The following is a 27,531-nucleotide window of genomic DNA, read 5'->3' on the forward strand; positions in this document are numbered from 1 at the left end:
AAAAGCCTCCCTATCAACACATGTCCTGTATTCAGACAGTGTCAAACAGCCAGTAGCTCATCATCTCTGTCACCTCAGCAGGCCTTGTTAGGTGCAGGCACTGTGTCCACATGTTTGGGGTTTTCAAAACCCAAGGAAACGCAGAAGGCCTGGGGCGTGGAGCTGCCATCTCAGGTTAGCATACAGATATTAGTTGCGGCTTGAAAAATGAAAGACAAGAGATTCACTCACATTTGTCCTTTTTGGGAAAAGTATTACCTACATGCATAAACTGTAAGTCAATAAGATGCTGTTGATGTACGGATATATTTGAGCTCAATCAGGTGTATCAGTCTGTCTCTGGTGACATATACCTTTTCACAAAAAATACTTTGTCTTTATTAGTTAATAACGGTCATATTTCTCACATCTTTAGCACTACATGGCACCTCTATTCGTGAATAAAACTCTCCAACCTATAGACAGTATATATGTCTATGAGCTAATGTTAGCATTTAATTGCGGTTAAACAAAGAAACCGCGATTATGTAAAATAATTGACAGTAAGACAATTATGCAATAATTGAGACAGGCCTAGTCTCTCCCCAGAACAAAGCTTCTTAGGAGCCCTCCAGAAAGTTCAGGTATTCCCCCTTTTTTTTTGTGGGGAAATTAATTTGGGGAAACTTTTTTTTTTTTTTTTTTAAACCCCCCACCCCCCCCCCCCCTTCTTTTAAAAAAAAAAATTTTTTTTTTTTTTTTTTTTTTTTTTTTTTTCTTTTAACAACCCCCACAAAAAAAAAAAAAAAAAAATGGGGGGAGCCCCCCCCCCCCCCCCCCACACGATTTTATTTTTTATATCCCGCAACCTCCCACCTTAACACAAGAAAAAAAAAAAAAAAAGGACGCGTCTTTTTTTTTTTTTTTTTTTTTTTTTTTTTTTTTTTTTTTTTCCAAATTCAAAAAAAAAAAAAAAAAAAAAGTTGAACTGAATGAGGCGCACCCTCACATCGCTTGAACTTAGTTTTAATATTCCTACAGATTCTGTCCCACTCCTCATCATCCAGTGTAATACTCACAACCCTTAACAGTGACATGTTTTAAAGCTGGAATGCACACTTCGTAATCATGTGATTTATTTCCTTAACAAAATGAAAGCATCCAGACAATTCCATTACGTAAGCTGCACAGGGCAGCTGCAAGGACAAGGGAGCAGAGAGAGGAGGTCTGAGTGAATTCTGGTCCAGTTCTGCACGTTAGCACAAGCTTCAGCCTAGCAGCCTAAATTATGCATGTCCTCTTTCTCTCCCATCCAATCTCTCCATGTCACGCGAACGCATCCACACACACACACACACACACACACACACACACACACACACACACACACACACACACACACACACACACACACACACACACACACACAAAGTTTGAGAGAGGAACTCCAATTGTGAGTGTGAAAGGGAGAGCCGGAGGAACAAGGTAGGTTTCGGGACGAACAATAAAAAAGTGACAAAATGTTTTGCAGGGGTGCCTGAAAAAAATGCTTTGTTAGAACACGTCTCTCTGCAACGTCAGCACAAGAAAACAACAATTTCAACATCAGCAATATGAGTCACAAACATTATGTTCAATTTAAAAAAAGAAAATAGCAGGAATTGACAACAACATGAGGAGTTTCAAATCAAAGGATATTGGCTGAATTCTTTTGCAAAGAGAGTTGCAATTGTTGAGTCACTGGTATCGATCAGCATCCTCAAACCTCTGCAGTTTGACTGTGATCACTTTGTGCTGTGAGACTGTAAAATTCACAGTCATTAGCTTGAAGGTCAGTGTGTGAGGTCCATGCTTTACAAAGTGAATATCACCCCTAATGTTTGACACCATCATTTTGACTTCAAATGGAGAGAATATTAATAGCCAGAGCAGAACACTCTCCAAAAGGTCAACTCTATGCTCTGCATTAATCACACAAGAATGTGAGTGAGACATCAGTGTGTTGGCTCTTGGGATTTTACCCCGTGATATGTGTTCCTGGATGTCATTCTACTGGACATGTTGTCTTTTCAATAGTTTTTTTTTTTATTTTTTTTATTTGCCGCAATATTACATAATTTTCTTGTGATTTATATAACTTTGTATATAAAGTTTGTGTTAACCAGGTTTGTTTCCATGGCAAAGACTATCTTTATCTACACTGCAGATAACACTGGAAGGGGAAACTTAGTCTACTAGCACTGACTAAATAAATAAATAAATACTAACTGTAAATAAATACAGTTTTTTTTTTTTTTAACCCAAGTAAAGTACATTCCTGTACTGAACATACACAAACAGACACACATTCACCTGAGCATCAAAAGCATAAAGCATAGCCGCAGAGTAGCAAACCAGAAAGGCAGCCAAATCTTCTGGCAGGTATGATAAGGAATTTTCAGAGGCAAACACATCGTCGGGCTTCAGCAGAGACGGAGGTGAGCTGTGAGCTTAGCGTGCCTTATAAACCAAAACTTATCATTCTGTGTCCTGAAGGTACAGGGAAACTTCTCCAACCCTTTAAAGGCCACCTTTATTGTGTTATGATAGGTTTTATTTTTTTATTATTATTTGCCAGTCAGGCTGCAATCCGCCTCTTGGCAAGCTTACCTCAACGTTTGGCTCCAGTAGAAATATTTCATGCAAAATCAAAAGCAAGTTTCACCTGTTTATCTTCACTGGTGAATTAAGGAAATAAATGTGTTCTCCCAACCTCTATTGGGACAGTACAGGTTGCTAGTGACGAGGCACACCCTTGGGTGCTTAAGTGCCTTGCTTTAATTGCACACTAGAGATGTTCACTTTTACCTTCACTACACAGTCTACTTCCTGGTATTTACCTCTCTGTGTCTTATATAGTACACACACACACACATTTCTGTGTGAGTGTCCATCGGAGTGCATTTACGGTATATACAGTATGTACTGTACTTTTATCTGCAGAGTCTCTGAGTCTTGGATACAAAACAGTACAATAGACAGTGTTAAAAAACATGGCTGCCCATTTTGAATAGTGTGCGTAAGCCTCTGTGTGTAGTGTGTACAGTATTTAATAGTGTGTTTGGGGTGGAGGGGGGATGCCACTTTACCAGCTGTTTTTTTACTGTCAGTCACTGATCTTCCCCCGCTGTTAAAGCCTGCAGTGACTCAGCTAGGAACCAATATGACAAAATACCGCGCAGCAGGGGGCAGACTGATGAGGAGGTTGCGCACTACATTCAAATGAGCTTTCCTGCAGACTGAACAGGCTGGATGCTAATGTCTCTCCTAAATCTTCAAAGCATCTCCTTTCCAGACTGTAAAAAGATGATAATTTCCATATCTCTAAAGTGACATGCTCCTGCAGCAAGACAACCTTCACTACATGAGTAAGAGAACATTGGCAAAGATGATGAATATTTAGCTCTATTCTAACAAAAAAACTAAAACAAAAAAGTGACACCAAATATGTATTTATACAGAGTCGCCAAAGTCGGATTCTTTTCACATAGGGGCTTTAACAGAAACAGTCTATAACTGATCAGTTAAAAGCCAAAGTATTTTGGCAACTTTAAAAGCCACATCTAGTAAAATAGTTCCTTTTTAACGCACATACTTTCTTAGGAGTTTGTGAGCGCCAAGCAGTAAGCTATACATTCTGGCAGCTATGGGGCCAGTAGTCACCAATACTCATCAACTTTAAGTATGAAAACCAAACTTAAAAGGCCAAGGGAAATCCCACTTTTAATTAAAGCAAAGTTGGCCCAGTTGTCAAATCATTTTCCATTTTTTAAATGACTGATATCACTATTTAAGGAATATACTGAAAATCTACATTATTGTGTCAACAGGCTGTGTACCCCACATGGGAAGTGTTCATCTTCACAGTGAAAATGTTCTGTTTAAAAAAAAATTAAATAAAAAAGTGTTTGAACATGTTCACAAGAAGTCTCCTTTCCTCTTATATAGAAGTGCCAGAGGGAAACGTATGCTTGAGTGCACTGAGTGGCCTAAAAACGGCATCAGGGGTTGTGTGATGTGACCTCTCCTGATAATATGCAAACAGATGTTGCTGGTTGGACAGTGTCCATCTGGCAGGAGAGGAAAGGAGAGGAAAGAAGTGGAAAGGAGAGCGATAAACAGCTCATACCTGCATTAAGTCAGATTTGCCTAAATGTCGATATTGGCAGTGCTTGTTAATTTGCTAAGTGTAATTCGCAAAGTAAAACGCCTGGGTTCCTTTTAAAGATTTCATTTTTCTTTTACTTCCAAATCTTTGTCTTGAGTCTGACTCCTCTATCTAATGATAACCTCTCAGAATGACTTCAATACAAGCCGAGTTCCCTCCTGCTTCTATTCTGGTTTCAATACTCAATTCACAAACCAAAACACGAGGAAACAATATCTGTCACTGTGAGTGACAGCGCTGCCTTAGGCACAACTCAAAATGAAAGATATAGCCAACAATTCTTCATTTCTATCCTTGTGCTCATGAATAGAGGCCTCTTTGTTGAAATCCATGGGCGGTATTAATGCTTTATCAAAGGGGGTGAAAAGAATAAGAGCAGCGATGCTCTCCGGATTGAGAAGGAGCCTTCTCAAATCCGTCATTTATGCTAATGCTGCCAGCAGATCATGTTCCTAATTAGGTCCAAATGAACAATTAGCTGATTGGGTTGACGCTGCAAAAAGAGCTGTCAATCAGAAGATAAGAGGAGAGAAGGGGGGAGGAGAGCTGAGAAGAGACACAAGGAAATGGATCGAGATGAATGGCAAAGAGACAACATACCTGTATGGACAGATTGAGACACACAAGGGATTTCGGGGAACTGCACAAGTGAGAAAGTACCTAGACGCGTGGGTGTGCTTACCTATTTGTGTGTGAGAGTGCAAGTGTCTGCGCACAGGACAAATACACAGTCTGCCCATTATGCAGTTGGAGTAAGTGCAACTGGACCATTACAGTCCATTTAGGTTTCAAACAGTGAGACAGCACTTGGCACTTAATTTAGCCACACAAGCGTGTACCAGTACCGAGCTCACACTCCCAAAGCACCGCCGAAAAAAGAAAGAAAAACACCCTCTTCCTGAGAGTTTCAAAGTGCTCTCTGACTGACGGTGCTGCTGGGAACGTGGTGTGCGTGTGTGTAAGGAGGCTCGGAGACGGGAATTCTCCATTAGCAGCGAGCAGCAGAGCGAGTAAACATATGCCGGGACACGTGGTGTTAGTTCACACATGCATTTCAAAGCCAGCTCTCGCACATGCAGTTATTCTGACGAGCTTGGCCGTCATGCAAAGTGATCCCACTTAGCACATGGCCATAACATGCATCAGCATACAAAGATAGAAGCCTTCCTGTCATGCTGTCGATTAATACGCTTCATTTCCGTTTCCTGAAACTTATACAGTAGCTCCATCTAATATCTTAATCCGGCACAAACAAAGTGAATTCCTACTGTCCTGTGAATCAATAATATATTGATCTGTGTTCTTAGTCATAAAGTGATCTTTTCACTGGCTTCACAAGGCTTTGGTGAGGGTTCACACTATGTGCACATTTACTGTATATTACCTTCTTGTTTCTCTGCATGTTCAGGTTACTGTCCATCCAGTCTTATAACTGCTCTTTCTACTGACGGTTTTTAATGTTTGCAGTCAGTCAGGACGTAGTTTTGTGACTTAAGTTTGCCAGGTTGGAAACATATGTCATCGACTCATATACCTTATACATTATACTGTCATACTTTGCAACTGCACTCCGTAGAAAAATATATAAATCATCTTCCTGTGCACGGGTTACTCCGATTCTACACTGGGCACGTCTGTGCTGCGTTCTGGCTTTGCCGCGTCTCGGCTCGCATGAAAATAGACCTGGCGCCTATATTTAGAGGAGCGGCGAGCGGCTTCACGCACGCTTCTGGGAAGAGCTGTGGCGCTGGTGGAATATCAAACATTGATTTGAATGGGCGTGATTGCTCGCTGGGTACGCCACGGGCCGGTCGGGCCGATATTTCCCGACACTATCCTTGGGCCGGGCTCTTGATCAAGCATTTGTGTTTTTTTAATCATTACTCTATTAGCCTAATTGGGTGGGGAGAAAGCTATGCCATAATCAGAAATATTATATAGCCTATGTTTTTAGGCCTAAGTAACAAATGTGTACAAAGTTGCACAAGTTAGGCTACAAAGTTACAAAATGCAACATGTGTCATGCGCAGCGTCTCCTCCACTCGCACGCATCACACCGGGCATGCTGTGCTGTATTGTGTAGCTTAAGTGCAACATGGAGCTTGAAGATGTAAAGAAAATTAACTTTGATCAAGTTTGGAGGAAAGTCGGAGGTATGGAACCATTTTAAACAAGTTGTGGGCAGTGAAAACACATGTGTTGGCCTTGTCGAGTGCATTAAGTGCGGCACGCTGCTCACCTATGACAGCAAAAAAACGGGGACAATGAACAGACACATGAAGCAGGCTTGCCATGGCAGAAAAGATGATAGTCACTCCTCAATGTCCTCTTTTGTTACTTCTCCAAGCATACCCCTGAGGGCGAGGCAAGCCCTCACAGAGAAATGCGTTGAGTTGGTTTTTTTATGTTTCTTCATTCAGATCCATTCCATTCTGAATAAACAAACAGCGCAGTTTACATGCTTCGTCCTTGTGGCATTATTCCTTAAGATAATTCTAAACAGATTTCTGTAGTTCAAACAACTCAGAATTGTAGTTGAGAACGTCAGTTATAACGGCCCCCATATTAAAAAATTTCGGGTTTAAATCGGGCTCGGGCTTATAATTACAGTTGATGTGTCGGGCTGGGCCGGGCTCGGACACAGTGCACAGGCTCGGGTAGGGTCGGGCTTGATTTTTTTGGGCCCGATCTAAGCTTCAGCGCAGACGCGCCTGGTGGAAATTAGGGGTTAGGTAACAGGTAGAGGTTGAGGTCAAGCAGCATTAGAGTTCAGCAGTCAAATAGAATGTCTTGTTGGATAGGGGCCTTATTTAGTTGTAGCAGTGTTTGTTTTTGTGAACCTGATGGTCAGAACATAAATCAAGAGAAAAAGTCTTTCAAATTTTAATGCAAACGTTTTGTTTAAAGGCAAGTGTGAATGGACAATGACAACAACATCGTCATCCACCTAATTTATGTATGACAGTTTAAGGCAGGCTTTTACAGTCCTCTAAATCATTTGTGGTGCAAAGAGAAGATAGTCTAGGGTAGCAAGTGTTCTTCTTGGATAATCCTCTAACTGGCTCAAGCAATTTTTGGCCGGCTTTTTGCACTTCTGCTCTGAGCTGTCTGTTTAAATCCTCCTGCATGAAGCAGCTGGTTGGGACATCGATTGTGTTGTTTTCTTATGGTTTTGTCACCGAGGGAACAAGCTTATACCTGCTTCTCGCAAAACCAGGCTAAAACTTTATTTTGAAAAATTCCTTGAAATGCCAGCTGACTTTCCGTAACAGCTAAAAAAAAACAAGCTACAAGGGCAGAAGGAACGGAGATACACACACACACCCTCCATTTCTTTCTCTCCTTTGACAGCCCCCGCCCTCTGTGAGTCTAATGAAGGCAGAGTGTGTAGGCGAGCATTCACGCCACGCCTGGTTGCACACGGTCAACCCTCCTGAGCAATATACGTACACAAGCACATGTAAAAAGACACACATACGAGCACACACGTGATGGCACAGGGCATGGGCGGGTGCTGAAACACAATCAAATATTACACACAAGCGCACAGACACGATCAATTCAGAGTCGGAGCCCTGTGTGCTTGACTTCAGGTCGACCCTCTCTCCACCTTTCGCTGTCCTCTCACATGCAAATGTCCACTTTTCCATCTGATTCATTCACACTGAGGGATCATTATCTTTGGCATATTGCAGACACGGAGTCATGATGGGGCAATCGAGACAGCGTGTCACTTCTCATTAAAACCGACTACAACCCCCATCTCTCAGTGTGCGCTCAATGAATGCATGGTCATTGACCTACCCTCCTTTGATGTAGTCCAGGAAGGTGACGTCGATGTCCACCAGGAATGACAGCAGCGTTACCTGTGAGCGACAGGACCACAATCAGCTTTGTGTCAATGAAAATCACTTTCAGGTGTTGCCTCTGATGGGAAAAATCCAGTTTGTTCTTTCTGGCTGGTTCAATTACAAAATGAAACACTCAGCAGTATAAAAGAGGTACCCATCTGGATCTACTGTAGTATGGTTTTGCACTTTAAATGTAGCCCATGCAACTCAATGTATCAAAGGAAAAGAATAATTTGTTATTGATGGATATTTCCTCACCGTTCCAGAGTTGAGGTATTTTTTCTTCCTCCCTTTCTTCTTTGGATTTATCACCTGAAAAAAAGGACAAGGTTCTCTGTTGTGATTTAAACATTTATTTATTCATTCATTCGTTCATTCTTCAATTCAGTCTTTCATTTGTGTGATATAAGGCTGGCTTTTTTAAGGACCGGTTCAGAATTGGAACCTCCTGGTGGAAATATCTGGCTCTTTAGCTGCAACATGCTCCACTATGTTAACTAGCTAGCTGCTAACTTTGTATGACGTTTTGATGCTTGGCAGGCAGTGTGGAGTGGGTTTTAGCACTTTTTCACTGAAAACAGCTGCCACCTGCACTTTTCAAAACGCCCCTGATGAGAACACAGAGACATAAAACCTGAAAGCTGTGGGCCGGAAACCAGAAAATATGAGCTGAAAGATGCTAAAAAGCTTCATAGAGCTGAGAGGAACTGCAGAGTTCATACTTGTATTTTGGGTTTCTACTAGAACATGTTTCCATGCTTTAATGTTTAAAAAAAACAAACAAAAAAAAATTTTTTCCTCACACTGTCTGCTTTCACACCTATAGTTCGGTGGACTCTGTGCGATTCAGGGGTGAAGTTGCAACACTGTTGCATTTTTCATTTGGTTCGGTTTGCTTTCATACTGTACTTTGTCAAACTCACAAAACACTGTAAACATACGTCACATGGTCGAGACGGTCGCCTGTTTATTGGACAGAATATCCCAAACTTGCCGACACTCCGAAATAATGGAGCAACACCAAATTTATTATGTCTTGGGTTTTCTGGCTCTGCTTTAGTGTTTCTAATATTTTAGAAGAAGGCAATCAATGTGAGCAGCTGACAGACAGGGAATAAAGTAGAGAGAGAGAGAGTGATGATGTCACACAGACGACCAGTGATGTGTGCTGAGAACAGCTTATGGATCTGAAAGTTAGCATCCCTTAAATCATATATTAGTCCGTACAGAAGTCCCGACGGCTCATTTAAAGGCAGAGTCTGTCTGTCTGTCTGTCTGTCTGTGTGAAGTCATATACAGCATAGTTAGTACAGCTCCCTCTCACTCTCCATTCTCAAATATTCCTCTCCCTAAGCCAGCAACCACCATGAATATGCGTTTGAGCAATGCACACAGCCCAACATATTCAGAGGAGTAGCTAAATCCAGAGAGGGACTATGGCTCTGCGACTGGTGGGACTTGATGAATATGTAACAGGACAAGCTTTACATTATGATTGTTGTGACTATGTACCTGTTGTTTTTGTGTACTGATTAGAAAAGAGACTTTTTTGGCCGTGGACCTCAATTAATCTTGTCTCTTATGATGCAACCCAAGCTCATTAAAACATGCAATTGCTCCTGTGATGTAGGAACAGCCATAGACAATCCTGAAACTCCCTTTGAATCCCAAACTCAGTGCATCAGAGCTGTTGAATCAGAGCTGTATGGTCTAATTATACTGTGCCAAGGTTAAACAGAACAAGAGGACCTCAGGGAAATAACATACAAATGTGTGTATTTATGCATTTCCCCTTGGTTCACATTGCAATAGGTACACACAAGGACACGTTTGCCTCTGGAGGAAAGGTGCAATGATTGAAACGCAGTTGTAACACAGACACACACACACACACACACACACACAGACACACAGACACACAGACACACACGGTCTCTTGCAATAGAAAACCATCTTCTCTCTAACTGCCAGCTTTAAGTTGGAAGCCAGGGTCACGACACAGGCCAGAAAACACAAAATTACTTTGGGTGTTTGTATGTCGGTGTTTCTATCCGTTTACTGTTCCCCACATACTTATCAATGGGCCTCTGTGTGCACCTTTGTGCATGTGCACATCTGAGCGATATTAGGCAAACAGCAGCTGTCTAAAATGACAGTCCCCTGTGCGCTCTCCTCTCTGTGTGGTACTCTGTTAATCAAGAAGTGTTGACTCTTCCTGGGAGAAGATAAGCCAGTGATCAATCATAACTGTCTGTCAGTGTGTGCGTGTGTGTGTGTGTGTGTGTGTGTGTGTGTGTGTGTGTGTGTGTGTGTGCATGAGAGAAAGTAAGGATAAAAATGTTAAAGTCTTATGAGAGCTCATCATCCTTAATCATTAATTATTCTCCACACAAAGAAATACAGTATAAATTATGTCAGATTATATGGGTGGCATATTTAAATCATACTATATATTGCAAATATTTTTTCATTTTACCTCACTTTTTTTTTTTACATCCGTACAACGGAGGTGAATGGAACTTTGTTTGTGGAAAGCATTTTTAACACTCAATAGCAACTTACCGATACTAAAAATAAGGGCAGCAATGGGATTGGGATTCTTTGGGCCTGGTAGGCCTAACACAAATGTTGCATGTACGGGATATATCGACTCTATCGTAGGCAATGAGCAGGCAATCAGCATCATCATCCCATGATGAAACTTTAGATATGAAAATATGAGAGGCTGGAAATAGTGGGCCAAGCATGCAAGTAAATGTATTCCTTCTAGTAAACTGTTGCCTTGAAATACAGTCAAATTTAAAAGGAGAACTCCACTCATTTTACACATTAAAGTCTGTTTACAGGCCTTGGGGAGTACTGCTGCAAACAAGTTGCATAAAACCTTTTGTTGAAATCGGATGATTTGCATCAAGGGATGTCACTTGAGTCAGATCCGGTTGGAACAACAAAAAAAATCAGCTCCTGACGCTAGCAGCTCTAGGCTACATTAGCCGCTACTAGCATAACACACTCAAATCTACGACCGAACTTTCTGTGGTCAAATTGCATTGTGGGTAATGTAGGCAGAGGGTTTTGACAAAGAAGAAGAATGTGTGGAATTACCTGTCCATTGAGCATCAAACTGTTATAGGTTTGCAACGCTACATCGATGGAGTACTCTACGGTGGCCGGGAAGTGCAATGCAACATTACAAAGAATGAAACACTTTTACATTTTGGAAAACAAATTTACATTTTGGAAAACAAATTTACATTTTGGAAAACAAAATAACATTTTGGAAAACAAAATAACATTTTGGAAAACAAAATAACATTTTGGAAAACAAATTTACATTTTGGAAAACAAAATAACATTTTAGAAAACAAATTTACATTTTGGAAAACAAAATAACATTTTATTTTTAGAAAACAAATTTTAATATTTTGGAAAACAAAAATAACATTTTAGGAAAACAAATTTACATTTTGAAAACAAATTAACATTTTGGAAAACAAATTTACATTTTGGAAAACAAAATAACATTTTTGAAAACAAATTTACATTTTGGGAAAACAAAATAACATTTTAGAAAAAAAATTTACATTTTGGAAAACAAAATAACATTTTTGAAAACAAATTTACATTTTAGAAAAACAAATTTACATTTTGGAAAACAAAATAACATTTTAGAAAACAAATTTACATTTTCGAAAACAAATTTACATTTTAGAAAACAAATTAACAAGATGCAAAACACTTTTACCAGTCCCGAAACAAATTTACAAAATGACAGATTCTTCCACGGAAAGGGAATGTACCACATACCGGAAGTGATGAGGTGTTGTTGGTGAGCCGCAGTCAATTTGTGTTGTTGTTGAGTGAGTGTATGGCGTGAATGAAGTTTATGGTGACTTTACGTGTGGTCGGTGTTTGGAGTTTTTATATGACGCGGACCTGACGGAAACACAGGGAACGTATCGACAGCCGCGCCGGATCGGCTGCTACAGCGGGGGGCAGCTGAGTCCGTCTGCAGCTGCAGGACCTGGAGCTCACTGCCCATTCCTGGGAGCCAAAACCGACACCACGCAGCTGGAGACCCAGGCCGTATTGCTGGGCCCGCTGGAGGGAAGGGAAGCCCGAAGAGAAACCGATCAGGATACGGGAGCGAATTGTCGAATTCAGCAGACGTTTTAAAAGTTCCGTTAAATAAATAAACATGCAGAAATAAATGAATCATTAGTGGGGAGGGAGCCTGGACATTTCAGTCTGTTTAAACTTCACTTTGAAGCAGAACCTCTTAGTTCAGAAGGGGTGAAGTCGTTTCGTTGTACTCATATCTGTGAACTGATTATAATAAATATCTTTGTATTAACACATTAATTAGTCTCTTTGTCTTTTTGGTTTAAAAACTAGAACATCGCGGAGATAATTTGACGATTTATAGTGATTTTATTTCCGTTAGACCTTTGCCTACATTGACGTCTGATGCATTAAAGACGGCCCCATAGACGTATATAGGGCAGTGCCTCCCTGTTCCAAGATGGCCGCTCTATTGACGATTCGATCCATAACTGCCGTAGTCAAGGCGACATGTATACAAAACCTCATCACTCCGGTATGTGGTACATTCCTTCCGTTCAAAGAATCTGTCATTTGTAAATTTGTTTCGGGACTGGTAAAGAACGTTTGGCATCTTATGTTATTTTTGTTTTCTAGTAAATAAAATTTGTTTTAAAAGTTATTTGTTTAAAAATAAAAAAAAAAAAAAAAAAAAAAAAAAAAAAAAAAAAAAAAATGTTTTTTTTTTTTTTTTCCAAAAATGTAAATTTTGTTTCCAAAATGTAATAATGTTGCCAAAATGTGATAATTTTAAAAAAAAAAAAAAAAAAAAAAAAAAAAAAAAAAAAAAAAAAAAAAAAAAGTTTCCAAATAAATTGCCAAGTTGAGTTTTTTTTTTTTTTTTTTTTTTTTTTTTTTTTTTTTTTTTTTTTTTTTTTTTTTTTTTTTTTTTTTTTTTTTTTTTTTTTTTTGTTTTTTTTTTTTTTTTTTTTTTATTTTTTTTTTTTAATTTTTTTTTTTTTCTTTTTTTTTTTTTTTTTTTTTTTTTTTTTTTTTTTTTTTTTTTTTTTTTTTTTTTTTTTTTTTTTTTTTTTTTTTTTTTTTTTTTTTTTTTTTTTTTTTTTTTTTTTTTTTTTTTTTTTTTTTTTTTTTTTCAAAATGTAAAAGTGTTTCATTCTTTGTAATGTTGCATTAAATCTCCCGCAGCCACCGGTATAATCCCTTTAAGTTTCTCTTTGCATTTGCTCTCTCCGGCTCTTTTACATGCAGATTTTGTAATGGTCATGTAGTTGGCTACATACATTTTATCAATGTCAGTGACCTAACAACATGTTCATCCCTAATACATCCTGATCTGTGAACATCAACATTACATCTGCTGCTCTGAAGTCTCATGTTCAAGCACCTGGTTTGTGTCCATTTCTATGGAATGTGACATTGTCAAAGAAACGTGGACATGATCCATAATGTTTGATCTGCTTTAACTCCTACTGCCTTAAACTAAAGCAGTATATTTCTACTATTAGAAAGCATAAGTTTTTTTGTTCAGTTAACATCCTTAAAACTATCTTTAGATAAAAAATTAAAACTTTATTGTAATTTTATTTAATATTAAAAATTTTTTTTTTTGGTTTCACATCCTCTAAAACTGTCTTTGGCAGAAAAGAAATTTTGGTTTTTTTTTTGATTTTTTTTTCCCCCCTCACATAAAAATAAACTGTTGAGTAGAGCAAAAGTGAAATGGCAGTTGAGTTTTACTACAATTCAACTTTAGTAGAAAAAGTTCCAGATGGAAACCCAATGGTATTAGTAGTCCAATTACTGTGGACTGTGTGTGTGTGTGTGTGTGTGGGTGGAGGCTGACCTGTACACTGGTCTGGAGAGGAGAATACATGCAAGCTCACACACAAATACACACACAAATTCACCTCATAGACATTGAACTGGCTCTGCCCTCTGGATAGTTCTCTGTAGCTGGTGCTGAATTCTCCGATAAAGTCATGACTACAGAGAGAAGTGAGAAAAACAGAGCAAGAACAAAAAAGTATCAATAGTAATATATTCCAATTGATTATTTGATTGACAGCACACACAGACCACGATGTAGTGACAATCCCAAATTATTTAACTTAAAGTGAAATCCATGATGAGATCCATGGGTGGTGAGGAACGCAGTGGATATGACACATGCCTTTGGTGTGGGAGATCTGGGTTTAATTCCCACTGCAATCCATCAACCAATGTGTACCTGAGCAAGACAGTTAACCCATAGTTGCTCCAGAGGCGTGTGGCCTCTGAAATATATAGCAATTGTAAGCCGCTTTGGATAAAAGCGTCAGCTAAATGACATGTAATGTAATGATGAATATGAGAGCAACTCAAACACGAGGAAGAAATTCATGTTGAAACAAACACTAAAGCTCAGTTCAACCAAACAGCTTGTTAAAAATGAATATTATTTCTCAGTCCCGTTGAAAAAATGCTACACCAAGACATCACTCTGTTCCCGCTATCAGATTTGAGAGTAACACTGAAAAGATTGCAGAGCATAAATAATAGAGAAACAACTCCATGTTCAACTACAGTTTGACAAATGTCACTCCTTTCTCTCTGTCTGACTGTCAGCAGCCAGAATCCAGACTCATCATTACGCAGTCAATCTGAGACAGTCCTGCACCCAGCTACCTTACCTTCTGAAAACATACAGTAGTGTCAATTATGTGCGACTTGGATAAGATTAGCCGTGCACAGGAAGCTAAAGTGTTGAATCTTATCAACATAGGAAGTAATTAGGGAATGTATTGCCGCGTATTTATCAGATGATTACAAGTAGGGAGGTTATCATTGCATATCAGATTTATATCTTTACAACAACCTGCTATCCTCACAATATAGTACGAAACACTATGACGCTATAAAATTTGCCCAAACAAACACAACCGTTGTTGAGAACTGTGTCATCCTTTTTGTGTTGTTTTGTTCAAGTAATTGTTATTTTTGTCAAACTAAGTGGCCGTTCAGATCAAAAGCAGCTCTGCTTTAAAAAAATGCGAGGGGACAATAAAAATCGGATCCAGGAGTTGAGTTTCAGTTGGAGTAATAGAGCCACGAGTCTAAAGACTCATCAGATGCACAACGATTGAACTGTTCTGGAAAGTTATCATGGTGGCAATTATTTGATCTTTTTCAGGACAATCACAAGGTAGAGAGTATAAATAACAGCATTCATTTCAAAAGTAATCTACCACGAATGTGTGCCTGCACATATTGGATTGGCCAATGCAGCCAGATGACATCACATTGCATTCCGGCAAAAGTTTTTGCCCGACGACAGTGCGATGTTCTGCCGTAGCCCTCTGCGATTGTTACTTGTTAGTTTACAGAGCTCACACAATAGATGTATTTGATATAAATCATTAAAAAAAAAGATATCTTGTGTCTTAAGATGCATGTGATTGTAGTAATTTACACAGAATAGTAAAAAATAAAAAATGTTTTGCAAATCCCAAAATTGTAATGAAAATGCATTCAGAAGCTGCACTTCTAAAATCACGACATCATGGAATCTTTATTAATGTCTGTAATTCTGCTCCTGGTATTACGTGGCATTAGCCTGACATGGTCATACTCAGATTCTAGTCAGAACTTCCCGACCTCGAATGTTGTGGGCGGGGCTAAGTTCGGCTGGTATCCAGGCTAACTTGGCATAGGAGCAGAACCAAATTTTGTGGTATCGCCCATCCTGAAAAGCAGTGGCTTCATTCAAATGAAAAAGATGTGTTTTTTGAATGCGGCAGCCTGAAGCTTTGTTTATACTTAAAGTAACAAACAGCAGAGGTGCTGAGTCACATGAAAACAGAATCTGTCTAATCGTGCATCTAGATCAATTCAAACAAAGTTGGTACTGGATTGCCAGAACTTGCCAGATCAGTTGTAATGTATGGATCCCAGGACATATTATATGTGTTTGCAGTGTGTAATTTAAAGGGTTTTATGATAGTTAAACTACAAAAAGAACAATAGAAGTGGTCAAATAAAAGAGAGGAATTACCTGCCATCTCTGTCCCAGTCGTACACCTCAACCTTGATTGTTCTGTTGGGAGAGGCACAAGATGAGGATCAGATTAAAAAGACAGATTTGTTTTAGTTTCCTGAATTATGGGTCTAATGACGTTTCTCCTGATAGGATTTCTGTATTTCTTGAGGCATTGCAATGCTTCGTGGCAACATGCACCATATCTAGAAGGTGAAAGATGATGTTGCTGGACATTTAAATAAAAAAAAAAAAGAATTTGTTTTTTCTCCAGAGAACAACTAAACTTACTTACTATACTCATATTAAAAATGCTATCTTCTATACTTGTGAAATTATAAAATACACATAGATGCTAAGTCTAACACTTGATCAGAAGAAAGCTAATTTCTTTTGTCATTGTTGTCATGAAGCCATTAGGAGAAGCAGATCCATTCTGCAGCTTATCTGTATCCCACACGGTCTGCCCGTCACTGTATTTTTCACTGATAATGTGCGCTCTTCATCTCCAAATACATCTTTTTCTGCATCCCATTATAGCTTACAAGGAAATGGGGGAGAGAAAAAACAGAATAGTCTGCAAAAGGCAGATATGCTGTGCTATCACTCCATCTACCAATATCTTCAACAGGAGGGTCATTTCTTTCTGACAAAAGCAGGAGAGTGATACGTATACGTAGAGAGCGAGAAGGGTGAGGCAAAGGGATAATAGAACAGAGACTGAATTAAAACGGACAGAGCAAAAGGCACTCTGCTGGGGAGAATAAAGGGGAGAGAGAGAGAGAGCAAGAGGAAGAGAATATGGTGTGAAAATGGCAAAAAAAAAAAAATGACAGAAAGTAATAAAAGAAAGTCAGAGTGACAAAATCAGATAATGCTCATACTCTCTTGGCCGATGAAGTTTGTCTTTCTGACAGCAGGAAGTGGAGACGGGTCACATTGGACTGTATACAAGTTTTTGAGCAGACTGAATCTTGTTTGACTTTATTCTGAACTTACTGTTCAGAGATTGGGCGGCTTTCTAAAAGCAAATGATACCTAATTCAAAACCTGAGCCAAAAATGCACTTTACATCTTTCAATATGAGAAGAAGCGGAAATACAAAGCATCATTAATGGGCTTTAGAGCTGCTTGGAGAGCCAGATGCACATTAGAGTAAAGGAATGGGAATGAGCTGGCTCATAGTGATGGGCACTCTGGGGATGAAGGTGTCTCCTGGTTGGCTTAACACTCTCTCCTCCAGAGAAACCTGTATTTGCAGAGCTGTTGGCATAATGTGTGTATACATGTATGGGTTTCTGGGCGTGTGTCTCATTAAGTCGGTGTTACTTCACATCTTAGAAGGAAACATCCCCTCCTCACTCTGAGCTTTGATGAGGTGAGTGAGTGAGTGAGTGAGTGAGTGAGTGAGTGAGTGAGTGGTGAGTGAGTGAGTGAGTGAGTGAGTGAGTGAGTGAGTGTGTGTGTGTGTGTGTGTGTGAGACCCAGGAGCAGAGAGACACCGTTTTCTATTGTTTGCCAGCTTGAGCTCCCTCCTTATCTCCTTTCCCAGGCTGCAGAGACAGATTCAATGTGTGAGTATATGTGAGTGAGTAGTGTGTGTGTGTGTGTGTGTGTGTGTGTGTGTGTGTGTGTGTGTGTGTGTGTGTGTGTGTGTGTGTGTGTGTGTGTGTGTGTGTGTGTGTGTGTGTGTGTGTGTGTGTGTTGTATTTCTGTGAGTCCCACATAGATTCAACTCTAATAAGCTTACTGATACCAAACTTTCAGATCAATGCTAGCTGAACTAAGCTAAACCTTCTTTGTGCCCTTTTCACTTCACAGCTCCTGTCAACACCGGACACAAACACAGGACTGACATGAGAGAGACACACTTTTACCTACTTACTCGTTTTCTCAGACTTCTCCTGAGATCTAAAGTAAGCAGTATATGTAGAAGCAGAATTTTCTAATAACGTCAAATTTTTATTACATAATTCATTTAAACGAATTGCTAATGTAACCTATAGAGACCTTTTAGTCAGAGCACTGCAGGTCAGCTGAACATGTAAAATTCCGCATTTTTCTGCAGGCAAGCAGACAATTCAAACTATATGAAAACTTTTCCTTAACGAATGAATATTTTCTTTTAGCGTAGCTCTTCTTTTGAGGACAATTTCCCAGTAATAAGTACCAAAGTATGTAGCTCTTTTCAGAAAACATGGTAGGAATTTTGATTAAACATTTAGGAGATTGCGGACCTGTAAAACTGAAGGTTACCAAAAATGAATAGATACAGAGTAGCAGCAGAATTTACTGACATTCCTTTCCAAATAAGATAGATGTTTTGAATGGCAATGTTATCGGCCACAAAGATAGCATCCCCTCAGCGAGAGCCCTGTCCATCACCCAATTAATAACAGCAAGTTCCACTGACAGCTCCTGCATTCAAGGTAGTTCCTGGATCAGCGCAATGGACAATGGACGATGTTTCGTAAAGCTGAATTATAAATCCCCTGCCTTTGGTCCAATACAAAAAAAAAAAAAAAAGCCACACAATCACGTTCCACATTCATACTCAATCAAAGACCTATTCAGGCAAATAGAGAGACTGCGTGCAGGATGACACTTGTTGTGGTATCAAAATAAATGCAGAGTAATGTAATCGAGTTCTGACTTAAGAATACATAGTTTTTTGGCTCTTTGTTCAGTACACAGTTTACAGTAAGAGAATTGAAGCAGCAGTCTGCCCCCTCTCTCTGTAAACTCGTGACCTAAATATAAACTAGACCACCAGAAAACATTACTTATCTCCCAAAAAGCCTGTGAAGTACAGCATACCCCTGAACACATCATCTAGATAAGACTGCAGTTACATGAACCAAAGTGGAACCACCATGCTGCTGTGCAGAATAAGAAGAAATCTCACCTCCACTGAAATGTATGAAAGTATTGATTTAGATGGAATAATCCTTATAGAAAACAAGGAGGAAAAAGCATACATCTGCACTGCTTTTTCTCCAGAAAATAACACAAAATATTACGCAATTTTTGTCTGCCAAATCATCTTTGCCTTCCTGCTGAATCTGCCATATACAATAATATTTCTACTTAGCAGCTGAAAACAGCTTCATACATTTTTCATTCACACTGGGTGATGGGTGTTATTGAATGCTACTTTCCTTAGCGCCTTACAAAATATAGTGCGTACATTTTTCATACGAGTGGCCTCAGGGAAAATGTAACCCAGACACTCACGGTGATGCACCGCTGTTATTTTCTCTTTATTTTATTACTCTCCCCAATGCATGGTAAACAATAAAAGGCTGCAGAAGTGAGTGTGTTCAGATGCACAGTGTCGAGGCTCATTATTCATATCCCAGTCAGCCTAAACAGACAGAACATTATGCAGACAAAGGTAAAAATTAGTATAATAGTTACATAATAAAAGTATAAGCTGTTTATACCTCCAGTACCTCCTTTATTATTACGGATATTTGGGTTTCTCACACTAAAAATGACTAAAACGTTTTCAATATATGCCAAAAGACAGACTCTTTGGTGAGCAACAGCCAGCAGTGCTATGCTGTGTGTAAGCAGACTGAAGAGGCACACTGCAGGACCATTCATCAAATCACATATGTTGCCCATATTACCTTGCATGAAATTTTCAGTGTGTTTGAAATTGAAAATAACTCACTGATGAATCAGGGGGTTGTCTGTGTTGTTGTATTCTGTTTAAGTTGCCGAAATAGCTAGTATCTAAAAACAAATGGACTCACCTGTCGTAATCACCGTTGCAAAGAGCTCGAACAGAGATCTTAAAGGCCTGCCACACTGGGTTCAATGTATTCTTCACCACCTCTGTCTTGTGGCAGATGGTAAACCTGCAGAGAGACGAGGAGAGGAAAAAATACAGTGAGAAAAGGAAAAAACAAACGAAGGGAGAAAGAAATAAGATTTGAGGGGAGAGAGGGGGAAACAGAAAAGGGAATGAAGTCAAAGAGGTGACTTTCTGCCAACAGAGTAAACGTGGAGGGCCGTGGAACTCGACTACTGCCCTGACACACACATGCACAAAAATACACACATAGACACACACTGCAAAGAGGTGATTTCATTAGTCCCTTGGCTAGCAGGTGGACTTGGTGTCTTCTGCCCTCAGAGCACAAGGTCTTATCGGACTTGTCACACACCGCAGGATGGAAAAGAGAGCCCACAGAGCTGGATCGAACACACACACACACACATACATACACAAACATTTCCACATGTAATTCACAAACGTGCTTAAACAGGCAGCCCGGTTTTTAATCTAAGGCAAATCAATGAAACCAATTTCCTTTGGATCCAGGGAAGGATTAAACCAAACATGAAAGGGGAGAAGGGGAGAAGGAAAGATGGACGGAGAGCGAAGGAGGAAGGGGGAGGGGAACTCACGTGCCATCCTCATTGCTCCTGTAGAAGACCAGGAAGGGATCGGACTTGCCGAAGAAATCCTTTTTGTCCAACTTGTTCCCGCAGAACTGCATCATTACCGATTCCTAATGAGTAGAGACAGAAAAAGACAGAATAAATGTATGGATTATACATTGCAAGTGGTAGTCCATGTCTTTTGTTAACATTGAGGAGTGTATAGAATCCCATCTGCAGACCGTATTTCCCTTTGAATGCAACATGTTTTGTAGATTGATGATTTCTGATCGATTGAGGCCGTTTGTGGAAAAGTTTAGAGCCAAATAGTTCTGGGAAAAAAAGCCATTTTTCTTTGGTAATGACAAACTGAACGCAAAAGCGGTCTTTGATTGTTGACGTAATAAAAGACAAAGTAGAGCCACGTAGTAAAACACATGCTCTCGGTTTTATAAACGTAAGCAAAGATATTCACAAATTCGAACTTCTTGGGATCAATTCTCTATAGCGAAATGTTATTAAATCACAAACAACGCATCTTTCCTAATGTAGTAATAAGGTAGTGTCTCCAAACTTATTTTTAAAAAGTAAGTGCTGTAGTACAACTACAAGGAGACAAGTTATAATTGAGGTAAGTTTGGAGACACCACCTTATTTAAACATTAAATATATTACTCAAAGGACAAAAGGTCCTCTCACGCCATTTGAACTTCTTCTTAAGTCTGACAGATGAACATTATTCACACTCAAAATTCAGTTCCCACAGCTATTGTGCCTTGAATCCTCCGATACAAATGTCCTGCCAGGGAAAGGAGCAGGAAGACAAAGACCAACATGGCATCATGACTTTGCGGAAATATACACAGCAACTTTCTTAAGCAAGTGGCGTGTTATCTGTACGCATTTTAAGCTTTCAGCGTGGATGTCTACGCTGTATACAGCGGGCGAACACATACACGCCACTTGGCGTGTTATTGCTACTTGGCGTGTTATCGCCACTTGGCATGTTATCGCGAGAAGAAAGCTACGGTTCGCCCTTTCATACTACTCGCTACGGTGTAAATCCCCACGCAACCGCAAGTCAATGGAGGCCATATGGCGTTGATATACACGCTAAAAAGCGAGTATGCGTCTTGATAACACGGCAATAATAGCATACGAATTGGCGTGTCATACACACGCCACTTCATGAGATCAGTCTGCAAAGACAGAGCAGAAAAAAAGATGCAGAAAAGACAGAGAAACACAACAGTCACAGGATAACAGAGACTCTCCAGGGAGTGTTCATCCGTCCTCACCCTGCAGTTGTTCAGCTCCTCAGCTTTCACAATAATGGTCCCGCAATTCTTGCCTTGGATGCCTCTGTACACACGACACATAACATAGCAAAGAGTTAAGACATCACAATCACATGGATAGTGTATTTGGCACGTTGTTTACTCTACATGTATCCTTCCTCCTCCGTCTCTGCTGTTCCCTGCACTCGGGGTCAAGGTAAAGTTGACATTGTGGAATAACTGGAAGGCATCTCATATTTCCCAACCGGAATTACTATCTCGACATCAGAGCGGTGTGTACACTAGAAGAGGAGCAATGATGGCATCAAGCGTGTTTTGATAACGACGGGACTAGTTCCACACACATCCCAGAGCGGCTTCCAGGTTGGATGGCGACCTTCTCGCAGCAGGATTGGACCCTGCGTGTTTGAATGCTGAAACTAGTCCCGTCCCACACGGACCATGTCCCATTGCCTCGTTTGTTTACTCAGTGATGTTCCATACTGGCGCTGTGGCGTGTTGATATCGGAAAGAAGTAAAAATTGAGATTCTTTCCCAAGACACCGACACAGTCTCATCAGTGTCGTGACATTTTGCAGTGATTGTGGCTGATTGCACGCTGGGCGGGAGGTGATGCAGAGGAGATTTGTACTGTTAAAAAATGTCATTTTTATTTTTACTAGCGTTTGAGTGAAAGTAAAACTAGAATTAATGCCTCGCAGTTGTGTGGGGTGACTTGTGGCTCGAAGGTAGACTGGTCCGACCCTCAACCACAAGATCGGCGGTTCGATACCAGGCTCCTCTGGCTACATGTCAACGTGTCCCTGAGCAAGACACTGAACCTCAAGTTGCTCCATGGATGCTATATGTATAGCTGTCAACTGCTACTAATGCTTAGAATGGGTTAAATGCAGTAATTACATTTCACTACATTGTATGTGACGATTTAAGAACAAAGTTTTGTTTTTATAATTTTCATTTTTTTGGCTCGGCCAACCAGTCAAGTTGCAGTTTACATGCATGTCTGTCCAGACTCATGTAATTTATGTATGTAGTTAAGACTTTGAAGCAGTTTAATAAAATGTATTAAGTGTATCCTTCAACCTGGCAGCACAGAAGCTCTAAACAATCAGCACATTTTTCAAGATTATATCACCAATTCAGTATCCGACCAAATGTCTCCCCTTATGACGTTAAATAATGTCCTGAAAAGTTTTTTTTTTTTTTGCAGAGCATTATGATGTCACAGTGAAATTGACCTTTGACCTTCTGGATTTAAAATGGCAGCACTTCATCATTTTATCCAATTAGACATTTTAATTTCACTTACTTTTACTTTTATTAGACATACATTTTTTGTCATAACTAGCGTATGAATTCTTCAGTTATGGCCAAAAACGTGTTTTATGAGGTCACACAGAGTTCGCTTTGACCACCGAAATATAATCAGGTTTTCCATGGGTCCAAGTGCCAAATCTGAAGAAAATTCCCTTCAGGCCACGGCTATCTCCGACGCGGAGGCATAAAAGGTTCTAATAAATGACACAGCAATAGGGGGGCAAGAGATGAAAAATTGGCCACAGTGTAAACATTGCAGTGCAGCCGCCCACGTTCCAATGTGGCATTTCATTTCACGCAGAATGTGGCCTAAGAGGACATCTCGTTGCTGCGCCTATATGGACATCAAACTTATATGTTACAGATTTTCATTTGTCAAAGCACAATGATAATAAAGATCTATTCTATTCTATATGGTTTACAATGAACCTAAGGCAGGTGTAGGTCTGGTCAGTGTTAGGGACCTCAGTTTAGCATCATTTTGTGATCAGTCCAACAGATCAAATGCGGAGAAGTCACACATAAAAGGTCCCATGGCATGAAAATTTCACTTTATGAGGTTTTTCAACATTAATATGCGTTCCCCCAGCCTGCCTATGGTCCCCCAGTGGCTAGAAATGGCAATAGGTGTAAACTGAGCCTATGAGGTCATAAGGAGCAAGGTTACCTCCCCTTTCTCTGCTTTGCCCGCCCAGAGAATTTGGACAGCCCATGAGAGAGAGACATCATGGCTTTCAAACGAGCAAAGTGGCAGTTGGTCAAGGCCACACCCCCACCCTCCACCTTGCCCCCCTCTCTCCTCCTCAGTAGCTACAGACACAGAAATGGCACATCCTAAGGAAAGCTCATTGTGGGACTGGCTCTAGTGGCTGCAATTCTGCACCAATGCTGAATTTTGGGAAAAAGACTTCAGATACAGTTTAGGGGACCACTAAGGCCTATATAAAAGCATCCAAAGAGCACCATGTCATGGGACCTTTAAATGTGAACGCACATAATGAAATAAGACCTACTGGAAATGTCATATTTACTGTATAAGCACACCCCTGTTTAGACTCTAGAACAAACGTCATGGAAAGTTTTACTACTTCACACTAAATGAAAACATTTCAAAGATACAAAAGGAACACTGTTGACCATGAAGTGTGTGTGTGTGTGTGTGTGTAAAAGGTGGGGATAGGCAATGCATGTGTGAGCACGTCCTCTGAATAACATCATAGTCTAGAAGGTGAACTCAACACCTCCACACACACACACACACACACACACACACACACACACACACATCTAAAACTACAATGTTTCTTTCAGTCTGTTAGAAAGTAGTCACGGCAGACGGTTTAGCTTCTGACATTCATCCTCTCCTCTTTAACCAGTCATACTTTAATTACATCAATGCTGCCCAGACACCCTGTGTGATCCCTTTCACATTATACATAGTCATTTCATCCATTGTCAATATAAAAACATTCATTAGCTTAAAATATTTTAAATTCTTAAAAAAAAAAAAAAAAAGTGGTTTACCGGTGAAAGGTTTACTACAACACTTATTCATTTTGTTCTGCATCGTAAAGTATAATATTAAAGAAATGTACACTCAGAAATGTTATAAAACTTACTTGAAATCATTTAAATGCTTGATTTCCTGGACAGTTATATTTCAATACTTAATCAGATGCATACAGTAATAGCAATGGATCTCCATGACAATCCTCCAACCAGAATACACCTTTAAAAGGAAGCTATCCATGTGTGGGAGGACGAACCGGATAACATATTCTGACTCGACTTTTGAGAGGTCTTGCAATCCGACAAAGGGACCTATCGTATGATGAGCTCCGCTCTGAGAGACCCACCTTGCACGAATCGACTCAGGCAGTCATTTAGACAGCCCTGAATTGGGGTTGAAGACCTCTGCGTGAATGTAATTGTAAGTCTCCTTTTACTCCAGAAAGAGGAACTCGGGAGGGAGGATTAGTGCTTTTGAAATGGCAGACTTATCAAAATGAAATAGAACCTAGAACTGATGCTTTGCATTGAATACCTGAGAGCTTTTTCTTTTCTTTTTTTTGCCTTTTCTCTTTTTAGCACCCTGGGGAGAGAGGAGACTTTTGCTCCTTTCTCATTTCCTTTTATTTTCTAGACAGCACATAGAGGTGGAGTCTGCTGGAATTGTATGCATTATGTGTGTGAGAGGAGTCAACTATATTCAAAAGGAAGACTGATTGAGACTAATTAAGACAAAAAACTGGAAGAGTGATAGAAAGTGAGGCAGACCTTATTCACCTGCCTACGAGAATCAATATGGCAATACTGATGTACTTCCTCTGTAGGAGACATTATTGATACACTAGCTAGTGTTGATGTTATTAATGCTACAGCATCACTTGAAGGAGAACTGTCCCTGTTCTGCCGCACTGTGGGTGATGTTATGTGAAATATTTTTGACAGGCGTGCCCTAGGTTTATTGACATCCTCTTGCAAATCATTTTACCATCCAGATGGAAGTACATGTTCTGTAACCCTACTGACGCCCAGAGACAGCTTGTCAAACTCTGAATAGAACAAGTATAGTGCCACAGAACCGCCCAGAGGATCCCACCCCAAAACCTGTATTGTGGCTTACGGTCACATCTACTGCACACGCAAAACCAACAAGAATAATGAATGAGGTAAAGTGATGTGTGAGGTTCAGTTGGGAGTGAGAAACGTGTTAAAATAAAAAAAATAAAAAAGTGGTTAAGAGTATTATTCTGCAATATTAAAATTCAATATTGGCACTTGACTCTCCACGCACTTCATCTAATTTTCAACAATTTCACAATACCAATTAACTGCTCTCGCAAATTCCTGCTCTTCACCTTTTACACAAAAGAACATTTTGTACATGCTCTCTTGCTTTGGCAGCATTATACATCATGAACAGCGTGAATACTTGTTGACACAGCGCGATGGGTGTCAAAGTACAAGATGGACACATGGGTTGTCTGTGTACCAATTACAAGCTATAGATATCACCAACCTTCGTCAGAACTAAACATATTATTCTTTAAAATAGGGCAAAAGGTCCAGCTGAGAATGATTATTTATCATTAAGACTCATTATTCCATGCTTCTTTATACTTCCAGACAGGGCTGGGCGATATGGAGAAAATCAAATATCACGATTTTTTTGACCAAATACCTCGATATCGATACCGCAACGATATTGTACTGTTGACTATCGGTGCTTTCACAAAATATTTACACAATGAGACTTTTGATAAATAATCATCAGTAATGTGGATATAATGACTAAGTGGGTAAAGGCAAATAATAGAACAGTTACATCAGTCTGGTAAGTTCAGAAAATGACATCACTTTACTGTAATGTAGCCTTTAAAACCAGGAGAAGACACCACTTATGCCATATTACGATATCCAAAATCTAAGACGATATCTAGACTCATATCACGATATCGATATAATATCAATATATTGCCCAGCTCTACTTCCAGAGAGAAATACTTTTGACTCCACTACTGACAGTTACTTTGCAGATGAGGATTTTTACATGTGATCAGCCTATAAAATATAATGCATTCAGTTACAGTACACCAATATATAGACTACAAGGAGGACACGGAGGATTAAAAAAACATGATGGACTCTTCAGAAGAGGAAATTATCTTTCCTTGAGTTTCTGTGGCCGAAAGTCGGACTTCTTCTGAACATAGCCATACTGACAAATACACAGAGAGTTTTGTGAAGCTGATCTGAGTCTTAATTAGCTTTGTATCAACTCGTTCGGCAATGGCACTATGGCAATATAAGGGACGCTCATAATAAAAAAAAAGTTAGGCACTAAAGCTTTAAGTACTGGTACATTTAATATCACTTACTTGCTTACTTAATTTATATTTTAAATGTAAGACTGTGACTCCTCATTGTGTATACGTCATGGCTTGATACAGTTCAAAGTTCTCTACCGTCTTCATTATTCAAAAGAGAGGCTCGCAAAAATCTTCCCCAATGTTGATCCTGACTGTCCTAGATGTTGCTACAGTCCAGCTTCAGTGGGGGACATGTTCTGGGGGATGTCAGCATTTGGATGGTTTTTGGGGTCCAATATTTGAAGTCTGAAGAGGGGTGGGTTTTGGTTGGGTGGCGGAGATTGTTTATTTGTTAAGATGTTCAGGGTTTCTGTTCGAATCTTTTTGTAAGGATTACCTGAAAAACTATAAATAATGTATACAAAAATAAAAACTAAGACTGATACCGTTACTTTCACTAGCAGTAGGTAAAGGATCTGAATACTTAAAATAAGTAAATGTGGTCACTACACCCTCATAATGAAAAATGCATGCTTGAAAAATGTTTTCTCACCAGTAACCCATGACATTAAAGTTTCAGTCTTGTTAATATAAAATTCCCCCT

The 27,531-nt window shown here is 39.6% G+C and overlaps 1 protein-coding gene across 1 annotated transcript in view; it reads right to left on the bottom strand.

Annotated features, from left to right (window-relative positions):
* LOC120553458 (copine-8) overlaps positions 1-27,531 on the bottom strand; it is a 91,595-nt gene that overhangs the window by 13,502 nt on the left and 50,562 nt on the right. Inside the window, exons 7-13 of the mRNA XM_039791861.1 lie at positions 21,799-21,862; positions 20,528-20,631; positions 19,870-19,974; positions 16,130-16,171; positions 14,007-14,082; positions 8,296-8,349; positions 7,991-8,052 (exon numbers count right to left, since the gene is read on the bottom strand). Coding sequence (XP_039647795.1) covers positions 7,991-8,052; positions 8,296-8,349; positions 14,007-14,082; positions 16,130-16,171; positions 19,870-19,974; positions 20,528-20,631; positions 21,799-21,862 — 507 coding nt within the window. The remainder of the gene's footprint in view (positions 1-7,990; positions 8,053-8,295; positions 8,350-14,006; positions 14,083-16,129; positions 16,172-19,869; positions 19,975-20,527; positions 20,632-21,798; positions 21,863-27,531) is intronic.

Source organism: Perca fluviatilis, chromosome 23 (assembly GCF_010015445.1).
Source record: "Perca fluviatilis chromosome 23, GENO_Pfluv_1.0, whole genome shotgun sequence".
NCBI lineage: Eukaryota > Metazoa > Chordata > Actinopteri > Perciformes > Percidae > Perca > Perca fluviatilis.